This window comes from Myxocyprinus asiaticus, chromosome 25 (genome assembly GCF_019703515.2).
Source record: "Myxocyprinus asiaticus isolate MX2 ecotype Aquarium Trade chromosome 25, UBuf_Myxa_2, whole genome shotgun sequence".
Taxonomy (NCBI): Eukaryota; Metazoa; Chordata; class Actinopteri; order Cypriniformes; family Catostomidae; genus Myxocyprinus; species Myxocyprinus asiaticus.
The window spans coordinates 680,001-697,557 of NC_059368.1; the positions used below are offsets into that span (position 1 = coordinate 680,001).

The following is a 17,557-nucleotide window of genomic DNA, read 5'->3' on the forward strand; positions in this document are numbered from 1 at the left end:
CAAACACACACATACACACACAAACAAACACACAGACACACACACACACACACACACACACAGACAGACACACAAACAAACACACACACACAAACAACCACACACAGACAGACAGACACACACACACACACACAGACACACAAACAGCTGTACACAGACACACATACACACACACACACACAGACACACAAACAACCACACACAGACACACACACACACACACACACAAACAACCACACACAGACACACAGACAGCAACACACAGACACACATACACACACACACACACACACACACACAGACACACAAACAACCACACACAGACACACATACACACACACACACACACACACAGACACACAAACAACCACACACAGACACACACACACACACAAACAACCACACACAGACACACAAACAACCACACACAGACACACATACACACACACACACACACACACACACACACACACACAGACACACAAACAACCACACACAGACACACACACACAAACAACCACACACAGACAGCAACACACAGACACACACACACACACACACACACACAGACACACAAACACACACATCTGCATGTAAAGTTTGATGTGTTGATTCTCTTCATCTCTGCAGGCAAATGGAGATGCAGGCACATATTGAGCGGGAGAGACGATCATCCAACTCAGGTAAAACACTCAGGTTTATATTAGAGGAACAGTGTGTCCAAGTAAATCTTTTCAAAGCATTATTCAGCGAGCTCGTGGTTATATACTGTAAGACATTTAGACATAGCTTTAGGTTATATACATTTACATTAACAACATTAACTCCTAAAGCTCTGCCCTTCCAGTCAAGTGATATACACGTTTTAAAGCAGTTTAACCAAATCATTCAAAGGAGCCACACTGTAAAATAAATAAATTGAGTCGACTGATCTTAGGGCGTTTTCAGACTTGTAGCTTGCTTGATTTGTTCATAAACAGGGGCTAAAATTGTTACAATGTTGCATTTTCTCCTCAGTTTTGTTTGCTTTCACAAGGCAACATTTAAAAAATGATCCTAATCCATGTTAATAAAAATCACATGTGAGCAAACTGTCCCCTCATTGGTCAGAATGTTTGCGTGCTGTTTTGGGATTCAGCTCATACATCAATATACCGGTTAAAATGAAATACCTGTAAAAATGTGTCAACTGGTACAAATATAAGAATGTTGTTTATGTCATGGTTAAGCAAACTGCGCCGCTTTGCACTGCAAGTAAACAATATCCGACACGTGGATGGATACAAGTTGTAACATTTCCAGCAATATGCTTATGGTTTTATAGGGATATTGTTTGGTCCGTTGGGTCGGAGTGCATTCTCACGACAAGTGAACCGCTCCAGAGTTAGTTTGCAATGGTCTTGGACTGATTGTTTTGGTGCGGATCTGAGTGTGAGTGCCGTGTTCATGTATGCCTAAACAAACCGAATCAAGAGAAAAAACGCATCGGGTTCATCAAAAGAGGAAAGGGAAAGGGCAAGGCGGAGCGACAGTGAGAGAGAGAGGAGAGAGAAAAAAACTTGCTGGTTCCCAGACATGCCGTCGCCTGGTCCTCAATCACTCCTCCACCCTCTGGTGGACGACAGCTGCTCCTCCTCGGGCGGACCGGAGTAAGTCCTCCGACCCCTGGCGGATGGAACGCCCCTCTGCATTTTGGCGGCCGGTAGGGAGCCCTTCCGCCCCTGGCAGTGGCTCTACAGCTCCGGGCGGCCAGCAGCGAGCTCCTCCTCCCCTCGTGGACGGCAGCCGTTCCTCTGGGTCCAGGCGGCCAGCAGCGACTCCTCCGTACCCCCCAGCGGATGGCCGCGGCTGCTCCTTTGGGCGGACGGCAGTGGCGAGGATTCCACGACAGCGCATCCCTCCTCCTTCCTGGGTTTCGGCACCAATGTAACAAGGTTAAAAATGGGCAAGGAGGAGGTGGGAACCGGCTGAATGGTCAAAATAATATTTAATGAAACAAAAAGACGCACACATGGCAGCTGCTCTCTCTCTTCCGCTGCACTTATCCCTCTCCTCGGCCGATTAGCCTGATTGGGGGCCGGGTATGCGTAGTTACGGCCCGGCCCCGCCCTCTTCCTCGTCACATGCAGTTTAAGGAATATTCCAGGTTCAATACAAGTGAACAGGGTTCGTATGGTCATGGAAATACTGGAAAAGTCATGGAATTTTGAAACTGTGTTTTCCAGGCCTGGAAATGTCATGGAAAAACAAGTTAACTCTGAATGTTTTGGAAAAGTCATGGAATTATTTTCAGCAATACAAGTGTGCTAAGAATTCTTTAAGTTTGGTGCGATCGCGGAGCAAAGCGAATAAGCGCTTCTCAGAGCCCGCGCAGAACACTACACAAATGAGTTGCTGCGGAAAATGAATAGTTTGTGAATATGCACTTCATTAACGCTTGAGAAGTTCGCTTATGATAGCTCATGTTCATATGGATAGTGTATAAGTAAAGGAATTAGTACATTTCATATTTACATTATTGAATGAATATATTAAGGCTTTGAATGTCATGTTAATTCAGCTTATGGTGATGTTTGCTTGTGAGCCTGAGCAGTGTTAATTATCCACTTCTCAGTGTCACCTACATTATCCTGTTTAAATAATTATAAAAATAATATATAATATAAAAAATAATAATTCATTAAAATGCATTACATTATTGTGACAGACAAGTAAAGCATTGATAAGAAAAAAAGTGGCTTTAGAAGGCAATATATTAATTTCCATATTATTGAACATAATCCTATCATTGGCCTACCTTCCATAGCAATCTATTTTGCAATTGAATTAGTAAAGACATATATTTATTATAATGGTTTCTTAAGACGCATCAATGTAAACGTGCGTCAGACTAACGTTTTTAGAGCGCTTTGGTTGCGTTACAACACAAACACAGCGTTTTAATGTCGCTGCATCAAGTTAAATGTGGTTTGAAACGTAGAAAAACGTCACGAGATCTGTGCATTCAGAAGTGTGCTCTGTCCAACTGTGTTTGAATGCAATAACATGTTCTCATCTTGTGATGTCGCAAGTAGTGTCAAGCAGGCCTGTGGTTTGTTCTACAGTTGTGCTTTGATCATACAGCTTGAGTTTCGCTTACTGCCCCCTGCTGAAAACAGGTGTAATTCAAGCTTGAATTGCTCCGATGGTAGAAATATTCCTTATTCATGATTAATTGCGTTAGTTTGTTTAACGCATGTTTTACAACTTTGTTGCTATGACAACATAATGCTGTAAACCCTTAAACCCTAAAACAGTCATAAAAACTACAATTGAATAAACAAAATAATGTAAAAGTTTCGGCATATCATTTTTACGATAACCGATAGTTCCAAAAAGCAATTATCGGCACCGATAAATCGTTAAAACCGATATATCGGTCTTCCTCTAAAAGTAAGAGCCAATTTTACAACTTTGTTGTCATGACAATGTAACGCTGGGAACCCCACGAGTTTTAACAGAAGAATTAATGTAAGTGCTTTTATAAAATTATAATCTTCACATTTCTGTCTTTAAACCCTCCAAAAATTGACCCCATTGACTTCTATTGTAAGTGTCTCACTGGAACACACATTTAAAGAAAAGGAGGAACGAGTTGAATTTAATTTGTGGTCATCAACATTATGACACAAATGCTGTCGATTGAGCTTAACTTGTATTGAACCTGGAATATCCTATAATGTTTGTTTAAATAATTTAAATATAATTAGTTATGCCACACCTGGAGTTGTGAGTTCGAATCCAGGGTGTGCTGAGTGATTCCAGCCAGGTCTCCTAAGCAACCAAATTGGCCCGGTTGCTAGGGAGGGTAGAGTCACATGGGGTAACCTCCTCGTGGTCGTGATTAGTGGTTCTCGCTCTCAATGGGGCGTGTGGTAAGTTGTGTGTGGATCGTGGAGAGTAGCATGAGTCTCCACATGCTGTGAGTCTCCGCGGTGTCATGCACAACGAGTCACGTGATAAGATGCACGGATTGACGGTCTCAGAAGCGGAGGCAACTGAGACTTGTCCTCCGCCACCCGGATTGAGGCGAGTAACAGCTCCACCACGTGGATCTACTAAGTAGTGGGAATTGGGCATTCCAAATTGGGAAAAAAGGGGATAAAATAAAAAAAATATATATAATTAGTTATAGCAGTTGTTTTTTTTATACTGATTTTATTGGATATTTTTGGTCTAATATGTGTTTGTTGTTATGTAAGTTTAAAGATCTTCACATTTCTTAGTTAACTCTCACATTAACTCTGAAGACTGTAAGTTGTCAACTCAAAAAAGCACTTTGATGAAGCTAAACCTCAAAATCCCTTCCTGCTGTACACTGACACTTCACTCATGTTTTTGTCGTTCTGCAGGTTCCCCGTTTCAGGGTCACCCAGCCGTTCTGTCAGTAGCTCCACCCACTGTAGTGCCGCCCCCTCTGTCGATGGGCGGGCCGTGTCCTCCTCCTCCGCCCCCTCCAGGACCGCCGCCTCCCTCAGCTGGAGCTCCGCCCCCTCCTCCTCCTCCTCTGCCTGTGGGGGGGTACGGAGCAGCACAGGACGTTTCTCAAGCGCCCACCGGCCTCGCTGCCATGATCGCTGGAGCCAAACTGCGTCGCGTGCAGAGGGTCGGTCGAAATATACACCATGATAATGTTAAACATAGCTTTATGATATAGATATAAACACCTTGACAATGATGTGTGTGACTGTACTTCAGGACATATTGCATTACACATTTACATTTAGCAGTAGCTCTTATCCAAAGCAACTTACAAATGAGGAACATCACAAGCAATTCATGACACAAAAGTCAAATATATCTGCAGTTTCTCCAATAGTCACTAGAACAAAAGAAATAAACAGAGGAGCGTTTATTCTTGTGGTCACATACTCTTCTGTATCAGAGCCAGAAATGAACAGTGACTTGAAACTGAAATTGACAAAAATTCCCTGGAAATTTAAAGTGTGGGGGCAAAAAATGACCCCATAATGAGTTCCTGTTTTTATTTATAACATCTGATATAGTTCTTAATATTCTGTTGTAGTTACACATTCATACATTTCTTCATTTGAATGTGTTTTAGTCACTATACATGTAATGCATTTGGTAAAGGAATATTTCGAGTTCAATACAAGTTCAGCTCAATCGACAGCATTTGTGGCAAAAGGATGACACACAGTCATTTTATAAAGTTAGAATAAAAATGCCCTTAAGGCCTATTCACACCAAATTCGTGACAAATGCATGCATGTGAATGCATATTGTGGCCCTGTTTCACAGCCGGCCCACCGGTAAAAGTCCCGGTTCTCCCTATGGCCAGTCCGCCCCTGGTTCACAATCTTTCCTTTATTTAATTATTGCATATTTGTTTTGAATTCAGGGTTTCTTGTGTGTGGTGAGAAAAAGAGCACTGTTACAGAAATACTTGATGTGTTATATTATCTTTGCAATAAAAACAGCAGTGAGGTTCTGCAATTTGCTTGTCTGCACTTGTAGTAAAATATTGCATGCAAAGTGTCTTTTTTATGTGATATTTTACATTTTAAATGAATTGCAGAACCTCACTGCTACTTTTAACACCAGGATAAAAGGCTCAGTGATATATGTATTAAATAATGTACATTAAAACAAAACACCAGGTATATTATATAATGTGAGTTATCAGCACATTGCATTAATATTCTAAAAAAGAAAGACTTCTATATAATATTGATTTACTGCATATATGCATTGAATTCAGAGTTTTTGTGCGTGAGACGAGTAAGTGAGCACAGCACGTGTGTTCGCCCGTTGACAGCGACCATTCTGGAAAAATGACAAAAAGCTCATCTCATTGCTCAGTCAGTTTTCATCACAGTCTGAAGGAAAAATAAATCAGATTGTCGCCGGACGATTTGTCAGAGCCAGTCTGAATAGCACCAGGGGAATCCATTCATTTACAAAAGCTTGTTTGGAATGAATATTTGCACCAGGCTTGGGGTAAATAGGCCTTAATAAAGGCAAAAAATACCTCTGTAAATCAGTTCCAGGGGGCAAATATTGCCCCTTAATAGAAAGGTTAATTTCTGACACTGGTGTGCATTAGACCAGCAGGATGCTCAAACATTTAAAATCTCAGAGTGTGCTTCTGAGGACGTGAACAGCTCCGAGTAGAACCTCTGAGGTGCCATCTGGTAATTACAGTAAACTCTTTACATAGTAACTGTGTGAAACATGTACAGTAATGTGTTGTGTATCTGCAGCCTGAGGAAAACTCTGCGTCTGGTGCCAAAAACGATGCCAACCGGACGAGTGGAGGCAGTGGAGGACTGATGGAGGAGATGAACGCGCTGCTCGCTCGGAGGTCAGCAGAGAGAGACACGTACACATTTATAAAGATTAAACATATATCATAACCACACACGGTGACATCAAGCATCAAGCAAGAGCCATATCTTTCATGTAAGTTTGTGTGCTAACCAGTCATGATCACCAGAGTTCGATTTCTCTTTCTGCGGTGATGCATTCGCTGTATAATAAACATCAGCTCTGTTCTGATGACTGTGATTGTGTCACGTTCCGCAGCAGTTTCGCTTTCAGTGTCGGCAGACCGGTTTCTTTACGAGTGTCTGGTCATGACGTGTTACCATGACTTTATGTTGAATGTAAATGTGAACTTTAGACCTGATAATATAGACACACACTTTATTTGTCTTTATAGACGGAGAGCAGTAGATGAAAAGAAAGATGGAGACGGCCAGAATGTAAGTAAAGAGAGAGACGGACGATAAAAAGTAGAAATGCAATCTTTGCATCTTTGAGTGCATTTACATCATTTTCTACCAAAAAAAAAAAGTATTTGATGACTTTTAATAAAAAGTAGTAAAATACTTTCCTTGCATGAGTTAATTCAGTAATTAATTTCAACGTAGCTTTCAAGCATTTTCTACACACACAGTCATGAGGGTCAAAAGGGCTTTCTCTGTGTTTGATGGGTTTTTTGTCACATGACAACAGATTAGTGACCTGCATGTTGTTTATTTTTTTACTGTCTCTGCATGGATTGATTCAACATGTGACATTTTTAACTTTAAGCCCCAGAATAAAATCAGAATTAAGGCCAGTTTGGCTCCATGCATTTACATTTCATAAATAAAGACAATGTAATTCTGGATTCAAAAGTATTTATTACATTATTGTTGCATTAAAAACAAGTTCATTACAGTATGCAGTATTTAGGTACATATTATTTATTATACATGTTGGCTGCCATGCACAGGGCTCGAGTTGAGGGGGGATACGAAGGGTTGCCATCCCCCTTATTGCAAGAAATACCAAAAATCAGTGTTTCCCAATGTTTTTTCTGCCACGCTTTTTACGACTAAAACATTCTACGGCACACCACTATCCCACATAGGTGAACCATCGTCAATATTTTTCCCTTTCAAGAACTGGTCCATGTTTTCTGTCCGTCTTAGTAGCATGTTTACTTGTAATGTTTGAAATTCAGCTATGCAAAAAAAACAAAAACAAGTCACATAGGTAGGCTACGCTGTGTGAGGTCACAGATGGCAAGAGCGATAAATGGGTAATGAAAAAACAACAGATTTGCTTCTTTTCTAATTTGTAGATTTGTTCTTGCAATGCCACAACAAATTACAGGGATGCAAACTCATGAGGGGCGAAAAAGGTCCATGAACATTTTTTCTGGGGATATTTATTTTTAAAGAATAAGCTAAAAGCACCAATTCCAGCTATAATTCGAGTGTTTTGGTGAGGCTCGCTTCTGTTTCACAAATTTGTTCAATTTTATTATCTGATTAGTTCAGTGACCCCTTCTGGAAATGTCACTAGGTGGCGACAAATGAGCGTCTTATGTGCTATGAGTGAGTCAGTGAATCATTTTGTGTCGTTCACGACCGAAATCTCCCAAGAGACTTTATAGTGTTTAAACAGATCTAGAGTCTTCCTTCAGTATGAGCATTATTTTTCATCCAGACAACAATAATAGTCTAATAATAGTGAGTTTCAATAACGTCCTTCTCCTTTATTAAAACTTGCACGGCTACAAAAAAACACAAAGCAGATCTACGGGATCATTTTCCTACAGTAGCATATTTAAACTGCTGAGCATGACCACAATAATAGACAAATAATAATCATTTTGAGTTTCAATAATGTTCTTCATTGTAAAGTGCATTTCACATGAGTTGAGTCGAGACGTCAACGCTCCGTTCAACGCCAGCGTCAAGCGCCGCATTCCCCTCCACATGACAAGAGTTGCAGAAAGCGTCACAGAGGGGCGATTTTACGAGTTTGCCACGTATAAAAGCGGGAGATGAGCACAATAAACATTGAAAACATGCATTTGGAAGAGAGAAAAAAAGCTTGCAGTTGCTTTGATAGCAGAAAGTAATAAAAGGACTCGTTTATGTTTAGGTCGAAGCGTTTTCTTGGTGAATTTAAATGAGTTCAATAACTGGGGTCTCTGATATTTGTAAACGATAAGCTAATATTTAATTAAAAGAAATGATGAGACATTCAATGTCTCTTCACACATTTGGACAGTTTTTAAATATTTCTTGTTGTTCAGTACTCTCAAAGACATTATTGGTGAAGCAAAAACGTGTGTGTGAAAAACACTTCGGTGTAAAGTGACGTCACTTCATAGATTCAATGTATTCTGCAGCGCTGACGCGAGTCATGTGAATGCCCCTTAATGCGTATAAATATCACTCACTTTTACACATTAAACATTGCTCTTCACAATCACAAAAGTGACCGATTATGATTTCAAAACGGTGAATTTCTCAGAAAGGTGAGGAGTTTGGATCCCTGAATTTATTTATTTTTTTCTCATGCATTTATTTATTTTGTGGAATTTGATCATTTTCCACGGCACACCTGACAATCTTTCACGGCACACTAGTGTGGGTTGGGAAACACTGCCAAAAAGCATCCCCCTTGTAAAACCAGCATCCCCCCTTACCATCCCCTTTAGATCAATTGTGTCATGTATTATTTAGAGCTAATCATGCAAGTAAAATATTTAATATTTAATTTTAAATATTCGATTAGCTGATCAGAATTAGATTTCGACATGTATGAGGTTGCCAGATTGACACTTTAGTAACGCATTCTGGCAACCATGAGCTCGTGTGCTCTCTCTCCACTGCGAATAAAGACGCCGGTTTTCTGAGCACACTGGCAGGTATGTTGGAGTTTGGTATGGGTTGACTTGTCCTTCCTGTTCACATGAAACTTACGCCACAAGTTTTCAAATATTTCACGCACTTTCAAATATGGTCAAGTAGTAGATTGGAGTCGAAAAAATGCAAGTCTGCAGTGGGCATCATAACATGTATTCTTTTCACAAAATTAATCATAAAATACAATAACAGAGGGTAACAGGTGCATATTATGGCTTTGTGTCCTACGAGTCAATGAGGTGACTCTCATTATTGTCCTGATCTATTAAATTAAAAATGCATAAAAAAATGCAATTCACGCAATCTGTTTACTTGAATACACCTCTTCTATGATGAACATTTTTCAGTTTCTGAGTTTAGTCATATTGGTATTATTTTCTGGGGCTTAAAGTAAAAAATGTCGTGTGGTATCCAGAGACAGTAAAAATAAAGTCTCATTAAAAGCTGAAATTCCTGAAAAAAAAAAGAAAAAAGAAAAGAAATGTTGGCATGACTAGTGCAGAATAATCTTTTATTGTTATTTCTTAAAAAAAATAAGCAGTGAAACAATTATGTTTTAAAATATGATTAAAAACGTTTATGTCCACCAAATCAAAGTCATTGGTGTAACCAACATGTAGGTAGTTAATATGTTGTTTACGTTGACCATAAAAACCATAAACCAGAGCGGACACATTTAGATCCCCAAGACTGAGCGTGAAGTTTTAAAAAACATCTGATTTTTTTTTTTTTTTTTACCTCTGAGCTACCCAGGACCCCCAGTTAGCCGGTTGTTATCACAAAATAAACCCTGACAGGGAGATCAGGACCCCGATGTGAAGCGGAGACTCTTATATCACTCTTAAGAGGTTTATTTAGTGATAACAACAGGCTGACTGTACATAATCCCGCTTATTACACAGCTACTAACCAAGTAAATAAATACATGCACATGAAATATTGATTTGAGTTGAAATTATTTTATCAACTTACTTGTAGAGATCTCACAGTGATCCGAGCAGCAGGAAAGATGATTCACAATACCCGGATGAGCGGTCTGATACGTGGATGTGCGGTTGTTACTCAGAAATATCAGACCACTAGATGGCGCCACTGACCAATCAGAATCCAGTATTACAGAGAGCCGTGTAATATAAGTTGTAAACAGATGTGTCTTTTGTCACGTTTTTGCTTGTAACGTCATGAAACAAACAGAATTTATAAACAGCAGATGCTCACAAAAAAACAAAACGAGTCCAAACACAATGTGATACGGTCACTGATCAGTGAATATGAGGCATAGATCTTAAAATAATCTTGGAGAATATGCGCTGCTACATCAGATATGTTTTTGTCATGCTGGGGGAGGATCTCTAGTAACAAAGGGGACCAATCACAGCTGTTGTGTTGTACGTCGACATACGTGTTGTTACATTCTTGAAGAGGTGCATGTCAGGATACGGTGTAGGTTCGATGCAGAAGTATAAATCGATCTTTACTTCGAACTCAGTAACTGAAAACGTAAAGAGGTGAATTCATTGTTTTGTGTGAATTCCATTTGTGAATAACTTAATAGATCCGGACAAAACAAATGAGCCTCATTGAGTCATAATCAGTAAATGACATGTATGTAAAATGGGTCTGAAACCTTTGATTCTATAGTAAATGATTTCTTGAATTCTGCAGTTATTACTTGAAATACTAATTTGTTTCAGGATGATCCAAACTCGCCGTCACCCATGTCCCGTGGTCAGAATGCGTCAGGTACAGTATCATCAAAAACATAAGTCACATATGTGCAGTTTTAGTCAGAATCTTTGTGTATTTAACTTGAACCAGAAGGTTAAATCTCTAGTGTGAAGTCCATATGTTTTCATCTAAATGTTCCTAATGCACAGTGTTGTACAGTTATAGTTCAGATGAGTGTTTAGCATTGATGGTACAGTGAGATTTCTCCTGCAGATGGTGTGAAGAAGCCGTGGGATCGAGCAAACTCTGCAGAGAGATCAGCACTGGTGTCCAGGTGAGACATCACAACAGACATGAGGAGTAATGACAGCACTAAATATATTTTACTTCATTCATTACTGTAAAGAGGCTTTTTGACAAGTCTAATGATTCTAGACTGATCAAAGTTTTTACTTATAAATTATAGGACAAGGACATATCTCTATTTTTGTACGAAGAGACGCCTAAATGGGGCCACTCTTTTTAAAAAAAAATTGTATCCCCTTTTCTCCCAATTTGGAATGCCCAATTCGCACTACTTAGTAGGTCCTTGTGGTGGTGCGGTTACTCATCTCAATCCGGGTGGCGGAGGACAAGTCTCAGATGCCTCCACTTCTGAGACCGTCAATCTGCACATCTTATCACGTGACTCGTTGTGCATGACATCGCGGAGACTCACAGCATGTGGAGGCTCATGCTACTCTCTGCAATCCATACACAACTTACCACACGCCCCATTGAGAGCGAGAACCCCTAATCACGACCACGAGGAGGTTACCCCATGTGACTCTACCCTCCCTAGCAACCAGGCCAATTTGGTTGCTTAGGAGACCTGGCTGGAGTCACTCAGCACACCCTGGATTCAAACTCACAACTCCAGGGGTGGTAGTCAGCGTCAATACTCGCTGAGATACCCAGACCCCTGAGAGACGCACATTTGTGAATTTAACTCCTTTTCTAATGAAGCATTTTATAAACCCATCGCTTAATCTGAGAAATGCTGATAAGAGTGCAAGACACAATGGCCAAAGACCTCCACCTAAGAGGCTGTTCACACTGAATGCTTTTGCAACCATCCAGTTTACCATTTGTTTTGGTATGTAAACATGTGCTAGACAAGGCAAGTTTATTTATATAGCACATTTCATACACAATAGTAATTCAAAGTGAATGTGGCTCCTGTTGGAGCACATCTGACCTCTTCAGGAAGCTGGTGCCAGCTGCAGGTGGCATAAAAGCTAAATGCTGTCTCACCATGTTTTGACTGAACCCTCTGTATGTCTAAGTTACTTGATCCTAATGATCTGAGAGGTCTGTTAGGTTTATATTCAACAAGCATATCTGAAATGTATTTAGGTCCTAGGCTATTGAGTGATTTATAAATGAGTAATAGTACTCTAAAATCAATTCTAAATGTAACTGGAAGCCAGTGTTAAGACCTGAGGACTGGAGTAATACGCTCATATTTTTTGGTTCGGGTGAGAATCCTGGCAGCGGCATTCTGAATGAACAGCAGGTGTCCAAAGGTCTTTTTGGGAAGGCCGGTGAGGAGTCCATTGCAGTAGTCCACCCTACTGGTGATGAATGCATAAACAAGTTTCTCTAAGTCTTGAGTGGATACAAAACATCTAATTCTGGCTATATTTTTTAGTCGATAGTAGGCCGATTTAGTTATTGCTTTGATGTGACTACTGAAACTAAGGTCTGACTCCAAAATGACACCAAGATTCCTTACTTGATTTTTTTGTCTTTAGACCCCTGGAGTCAAGGTATGTGTTCACCTTTGGAATTTCACCTTTCTTGCCAAATACAATGAACTCTGTCTTATCGTTGTTTATCTGAAGGAAGTTCCTGCACATCTAACTGTTGATTTCATCAATGCATTGGCACAGAGTCTATGGGGCTGTAGTCATTTGGCGATAGGGCTATTTAGATCTGGGTGTCATCTGCATAGCTATGGCAAGCAATTTGGTTCTTTTTCATAATTTGGCCTAGTGGGATCATATACAGGTTGAACAGGAGCGGTGCAAGAATTGAGCTTCAAATTCAGATTCATAGTTGCCTACGTTCACATAGTAACCCCTCCCTTCTAGATAAGACCTGAACCAGCTAGACAAATGTCTTCAATTTTTTCTCTGCATTTTATTTTCTTGATGTTTTTTATATGTTGTGTCAAGTTAAAAAGAACTTCTTCAATCTTTAAAACGTGTCTCGAGACACCTGTGTTCTGTTAAACTGTATTTGTTATGCTGCGTCTAGCCTTTTTTAGCGCAAGAATGCAATTGGCCGAAAGTCATCGTCAGTGCATTTGAAAGTGTGTTTTTTCTTACATTTGACAAATATTCATATATGTAAATAATACATGGATTTAAAGGGACAGTTCACCCATAAATGAAAATTCTCTCATAATTTACTCACCCTCATGCTGTCCCAGATGTGACTTTCTTTCATCTGCTGAACACAAATGAAGATTTTTAGAAGAATATTTCAGCTCTGTAGGTCCATACAATGCAAGTGAATGGTGACCAGAACTTTGAAGCTACAAAAAGCACATAAAATCAGCATAAACGTTATCCATAAGACTCCAGTGGTTTAATCCATGTGTTCTGAAGTGATCCCATTGGTTTTTGTTGAAGACAGACCAAAATAACTGCTTTTTTACTGTAAATCTTGACATCAGCTGTTGTCTTTTGCGATCACGATTACAAGCTTGATTACACTTCCTAGCATCATTTTGCACTCTGCGCATCCGTCAAGCACTAGGAAGTGTAATCGAGCTTGAAATCATGATCGTGCCTAGAGAATGCAAAGCCAAGATGTACAGTGAAAAAGAAGTTATATTTTGGTCTGTTCTCACACAAAACCAACTGGATCTCTTCTGAACCACTGGAGACTTATGGATAACTTTTATGCTGTCTTTGTGTGCTTTTTGTAGCTTCAAAGTTCTGGTCACCATTCACTTGCATTGTTTGGACCTACAGAGCTGAAATATTCTTCTAAACATCTTCATTTGTGTTCTGCAGATGAAAGAAGGTCACATCTGGGATGGCATGAGGGTGAGTAAATGATGAGAGAATTTTCATTTTTGGGTGAACTGTCCCTTTAAGTGTAAATAAAAGGGATGAATGTGCTGTAGCTATTTTCATTCCCTCATTAGGGTTCGACCGGTGGGAAGCATCAGTGACTCAGACGCCTTAGACTTTGACAGAATGAAACAGGTGAAGAACAACATTCAGTTCACTCATTCATCAGTGTGTTACTGCTCAGTAGATTGTGATGTTTTCATTGATATAAACTGATGTTTCAACAGGAAATTTTGGAAGAAGTTGTTCGTGAATTACACAAAATGAAAGACGAGATCATTGATGGTATTGATTTTTTATTATGTGCGTTTGTAAATAAGTATCCTAAAAACTTTACAGTGAATGTCTGAGAGTGACAACAAGCAGTTGGCAAAGAATTCTGCATGTTTCTGCAGCAAACCTCTCACAATGTTTCATGCACAATTACTAATGAATGTTTTGTTGTTTTACAGCCATTAGACATGAACTCAGTAGAATTAGCACAACATAATGTTCATCCCCTCATGATTCATCAGTACTGAGACCCAAATGACCTGCAGAACCTGCTGTAGCTCACCAGAGAAGATGATGATCTGATGATGTCCATCAACGTTACTGCCATATTAAAGCTGACGGATGGTTTTGCTCTAACATGACGGGAACGTTGAGTTTAGATGCGATGCGTGAAGAAGGACACTTGCACTGATTTACTGTATTCTACTTTACATTGATCTTTGGTGACAGTCTACAAAGTCTTTTACAGAAACTGAGAAAACACAGGAGTTTTTCTTTTCATTTCTGTCTGTATTATTATTATTATAATGTGGTATTATTATTATTATTATTATTATTATAGTAGTAGTGTTTTCATGTAGGTAGTTTTAGACATAGAAACTAGGTCAATAATAATAATAAAAATAGTAATTATAATAATAATATCATTGCACATCAGAGTTATCCTTTTATATTTTTATTATTATTATTTTTTCTTTGCTTGTGTTAAAAGGTTCATTATAAGCACATTTTCAGTTTATTTCTCATCACCTCTCGGTAAGTAGTTTTTTTAAAGAGTTTTTTTTAGCCATAGAATAATTTGTATTTAATGACATATATATTTTTTTCTCAGTTTTAAATGGAAAATGCAGCATAAGAGTTTCCACTGTTATTACAATCTAATGAAAACAACAACAACAACAAAAAAACATCAGTACACCAGAGTATTTGTGATCATGTTGTTAATAAAATGTTTATTGCCTGCAAGGACATGGTGAAGTATTGTTTTGTTTTATGATTTCTCTGTTTTGAACAAGTGCTTCCTGGTTTGGAAATAAAAATAAAATAAATAAAAGTGTGAAGGATGTCTTGGATAAATGAGCTGATGTTCTTACTTGTGAAAATAATGCAAGATTACATATGATTAAATTATTTCTCTGTGTTTGTGTAAATGTTTAACATATTAGTACAGTAAAATGACAAGAAAAAATAATTCAATTTAGTAATGTAATTAATTTATAATACGTATTATAATATATAAAACAAATTCAACAAAACATAAAAAAATTTGATTTATGACAGGCCAAACATCTGTAGACAAATAAATGAGAATGAATCAGTTGACGTGACAGTAAACCAGAAAATAAACATGTCTTATGTGTGCCATATATAAATGACATACAGTAGTTATGTCTATATATAAAGAGCTAAAACATTTTGTAAATGACCATTTCAAAAGTACTTCGTTTTTTTTATTTTTCTCCCCAATTTGGAATGCCCAATTCCCACTACTTAGTAGGTCCTCGTGGTGGCTCTGTTACTCACCTCAATCCGGGTGGTGGAGGACATGGCTTCTGAGACCGTCAATCCGTGCATCTTATCACGTGACTCGTTGTGCATGACACCGCGGAGACTCACAGCATGTGGAGGCTCATGCTACTCTCCACAATCCACGCACAACTCACCACACGCCCCATTGAGAGCGAGAACCACTAATCACGACCACGAGGAGGTTACCCCATGTGACTCTACCCTCCCTAGCAACCGGGCCAATTTGGTTGCTTAGGAGACCTGGCTGGAGTCACTCAGAGCGCTTACATGTTATTTGAGATTGTTCACGTTTAAAGAACTCTACAGGAATTTACATTTTAAACATTAATGTACAGTACCAAATGTTTGGACACAGACACTTTATTTATTATAGGTATGTTCCACGTTTTATTTACAATGAAAGACACCAAAACTATGAAAACACAATTGAAAATATGGGAATTATACAGTGACCAAAAATGTGAAATGTGTCTTGTATTTGAGGTTGTTTGCGTAGTTTTCTTTCACTGTCCGCTCCAACTCGTCCATCTGGGAAAAAAATAAATAAATACACCAGAAAAGATTATTGAAAGAGTTACTTCAAGCATGAACTTTAAAATATTAAGTTAATTTGATATTTGTACTTAATTCAAACATGAAATAAATTCATGCTTTATCTTGTAAATAAATGTTATTTATAATTCTTTGTTAGTCAATCCTAAAGTAGAAAACCTCGTCATATTTGTTATTTGAGTACATTTTGCAGGCAGATAAAATAAGTACATTTTACTTCTCAGCTTTCACTGGGCTTAAAGAATGAATGCGCTTGCATGAGTTTCATAGTTATTTACACCGGTTTTATTGTTGATTTTCTTGTTTGGTTACTTTTTGTTTCGTGTCTTAAGTTTTCTACTCAAAATGATCATGATAAAAACCTCTCGTTGATTGATACTGTCATCATGTTTCATGCACAAGTGTGAAGAGCGTGTGCAGCTCACAGAAGTCTATCAGACTACATCACATACATGAACACTTCTGTATGTGGAACAGGATTAAACGTGTTTAAGGTCAAAATGTGAAATATTCTAATGAAATAATCATGCCAATTTTACAACATTTATTTAAGTACCATGTACATCAGATTTGTAAGTAAAAGTTACTAACGGCACTTTTAAATTAAATTTACTCACTAATCAATTTTAGGTCATGAAGTTATGTCGATTTTACTTACTTTTATACCATTAACATTTACTTAGAAACACTGTGCACAACTTTTAAAGATTTAATTAAAGTAAATCTTAATACTGAATTTTTTTTTTCAGTGTAGAAAAATAGTGAATAAATGAATAAAACGTTAGTTTTGTCAAGAAAATAATACATAGACATGATTTATATTTGTATTTGATTTTTAAGATGATGAGAAACATGAATTCAGTCCAAACTATTGATTGACAGAGTATAACATTAACAATACACATAAAGATAACATAATACAGAAATGGCCGTATATAAACGATAGTGACATTTTTATGAGAAACCAAGCTGTAAATAAAAAGTACATTAATAAATAACCATAACTGGGGTCAGAAATGAACTAGGGTCTTTGGGCAAAAATGCCCTCATATAATGAGTTCTGTGTTTTATTTGTAACATATGATATTCTCTGTATTCTTCGTGGCATAGGTATACAAATTGTTGCATAAAACAGAAGTTATAATTATTCCGAATTTAAGATAATGTTAATAATTATAATTAATGTAAAAATAATTATTTTTT

At 38.2% G+C, this 17,557-nt stretch overlaps 1 protein-coding gene across 2 annotated transcripts in view; it reads left to right on the forward strand.

Annotated features, from left to right (window-relative positions):
• evlb (Enah/Vasp-like b) overlaps positions 1-15,405 on the forward strand; it is a 66,876-nt gene extending 51,471 nt beyond the window's left edge. For both annotated transcript variants that reach the window (XM_051655635.1, XM_051655634.1), the window contains exons 5-13: positions 631-683; positions 4,392-4,645; positions 6,264-6,364; positions 6,722-6,764; positions 10,904-10,952; positions 11,151-11,211; positions 14,074-14,134; positions 14,227-14,284; positions 14,452-15,405. In XM_051655635.1, the coding sequence (XP_051511595.1) occupies positions 631-683; positions 4,392-4,645; positions 6,264-6,364; positions 6,722-6,764; positions 10,904-10,952; positions 11,151-11,211; positions 14,074-14,134; positions 14,227-14,284; positions 14,452-14,489 (718 nt within the window). In that variant the 3' untranslated portion in view covers positions 14,490-15,405. The remainder of the gene's footprint in view (positions 1-630; positions 684-4,391; positions 4,646-6,263; positions 6,365-6,721; positions 6,765-10,903; positions 10,953-11,150; positions 11,212-14,073; positions 14,135-14,226; positions 14,285-14,451) is intronic.
• Positions 15,406-17,557: the final 2,152 nt, after the last annotated feature.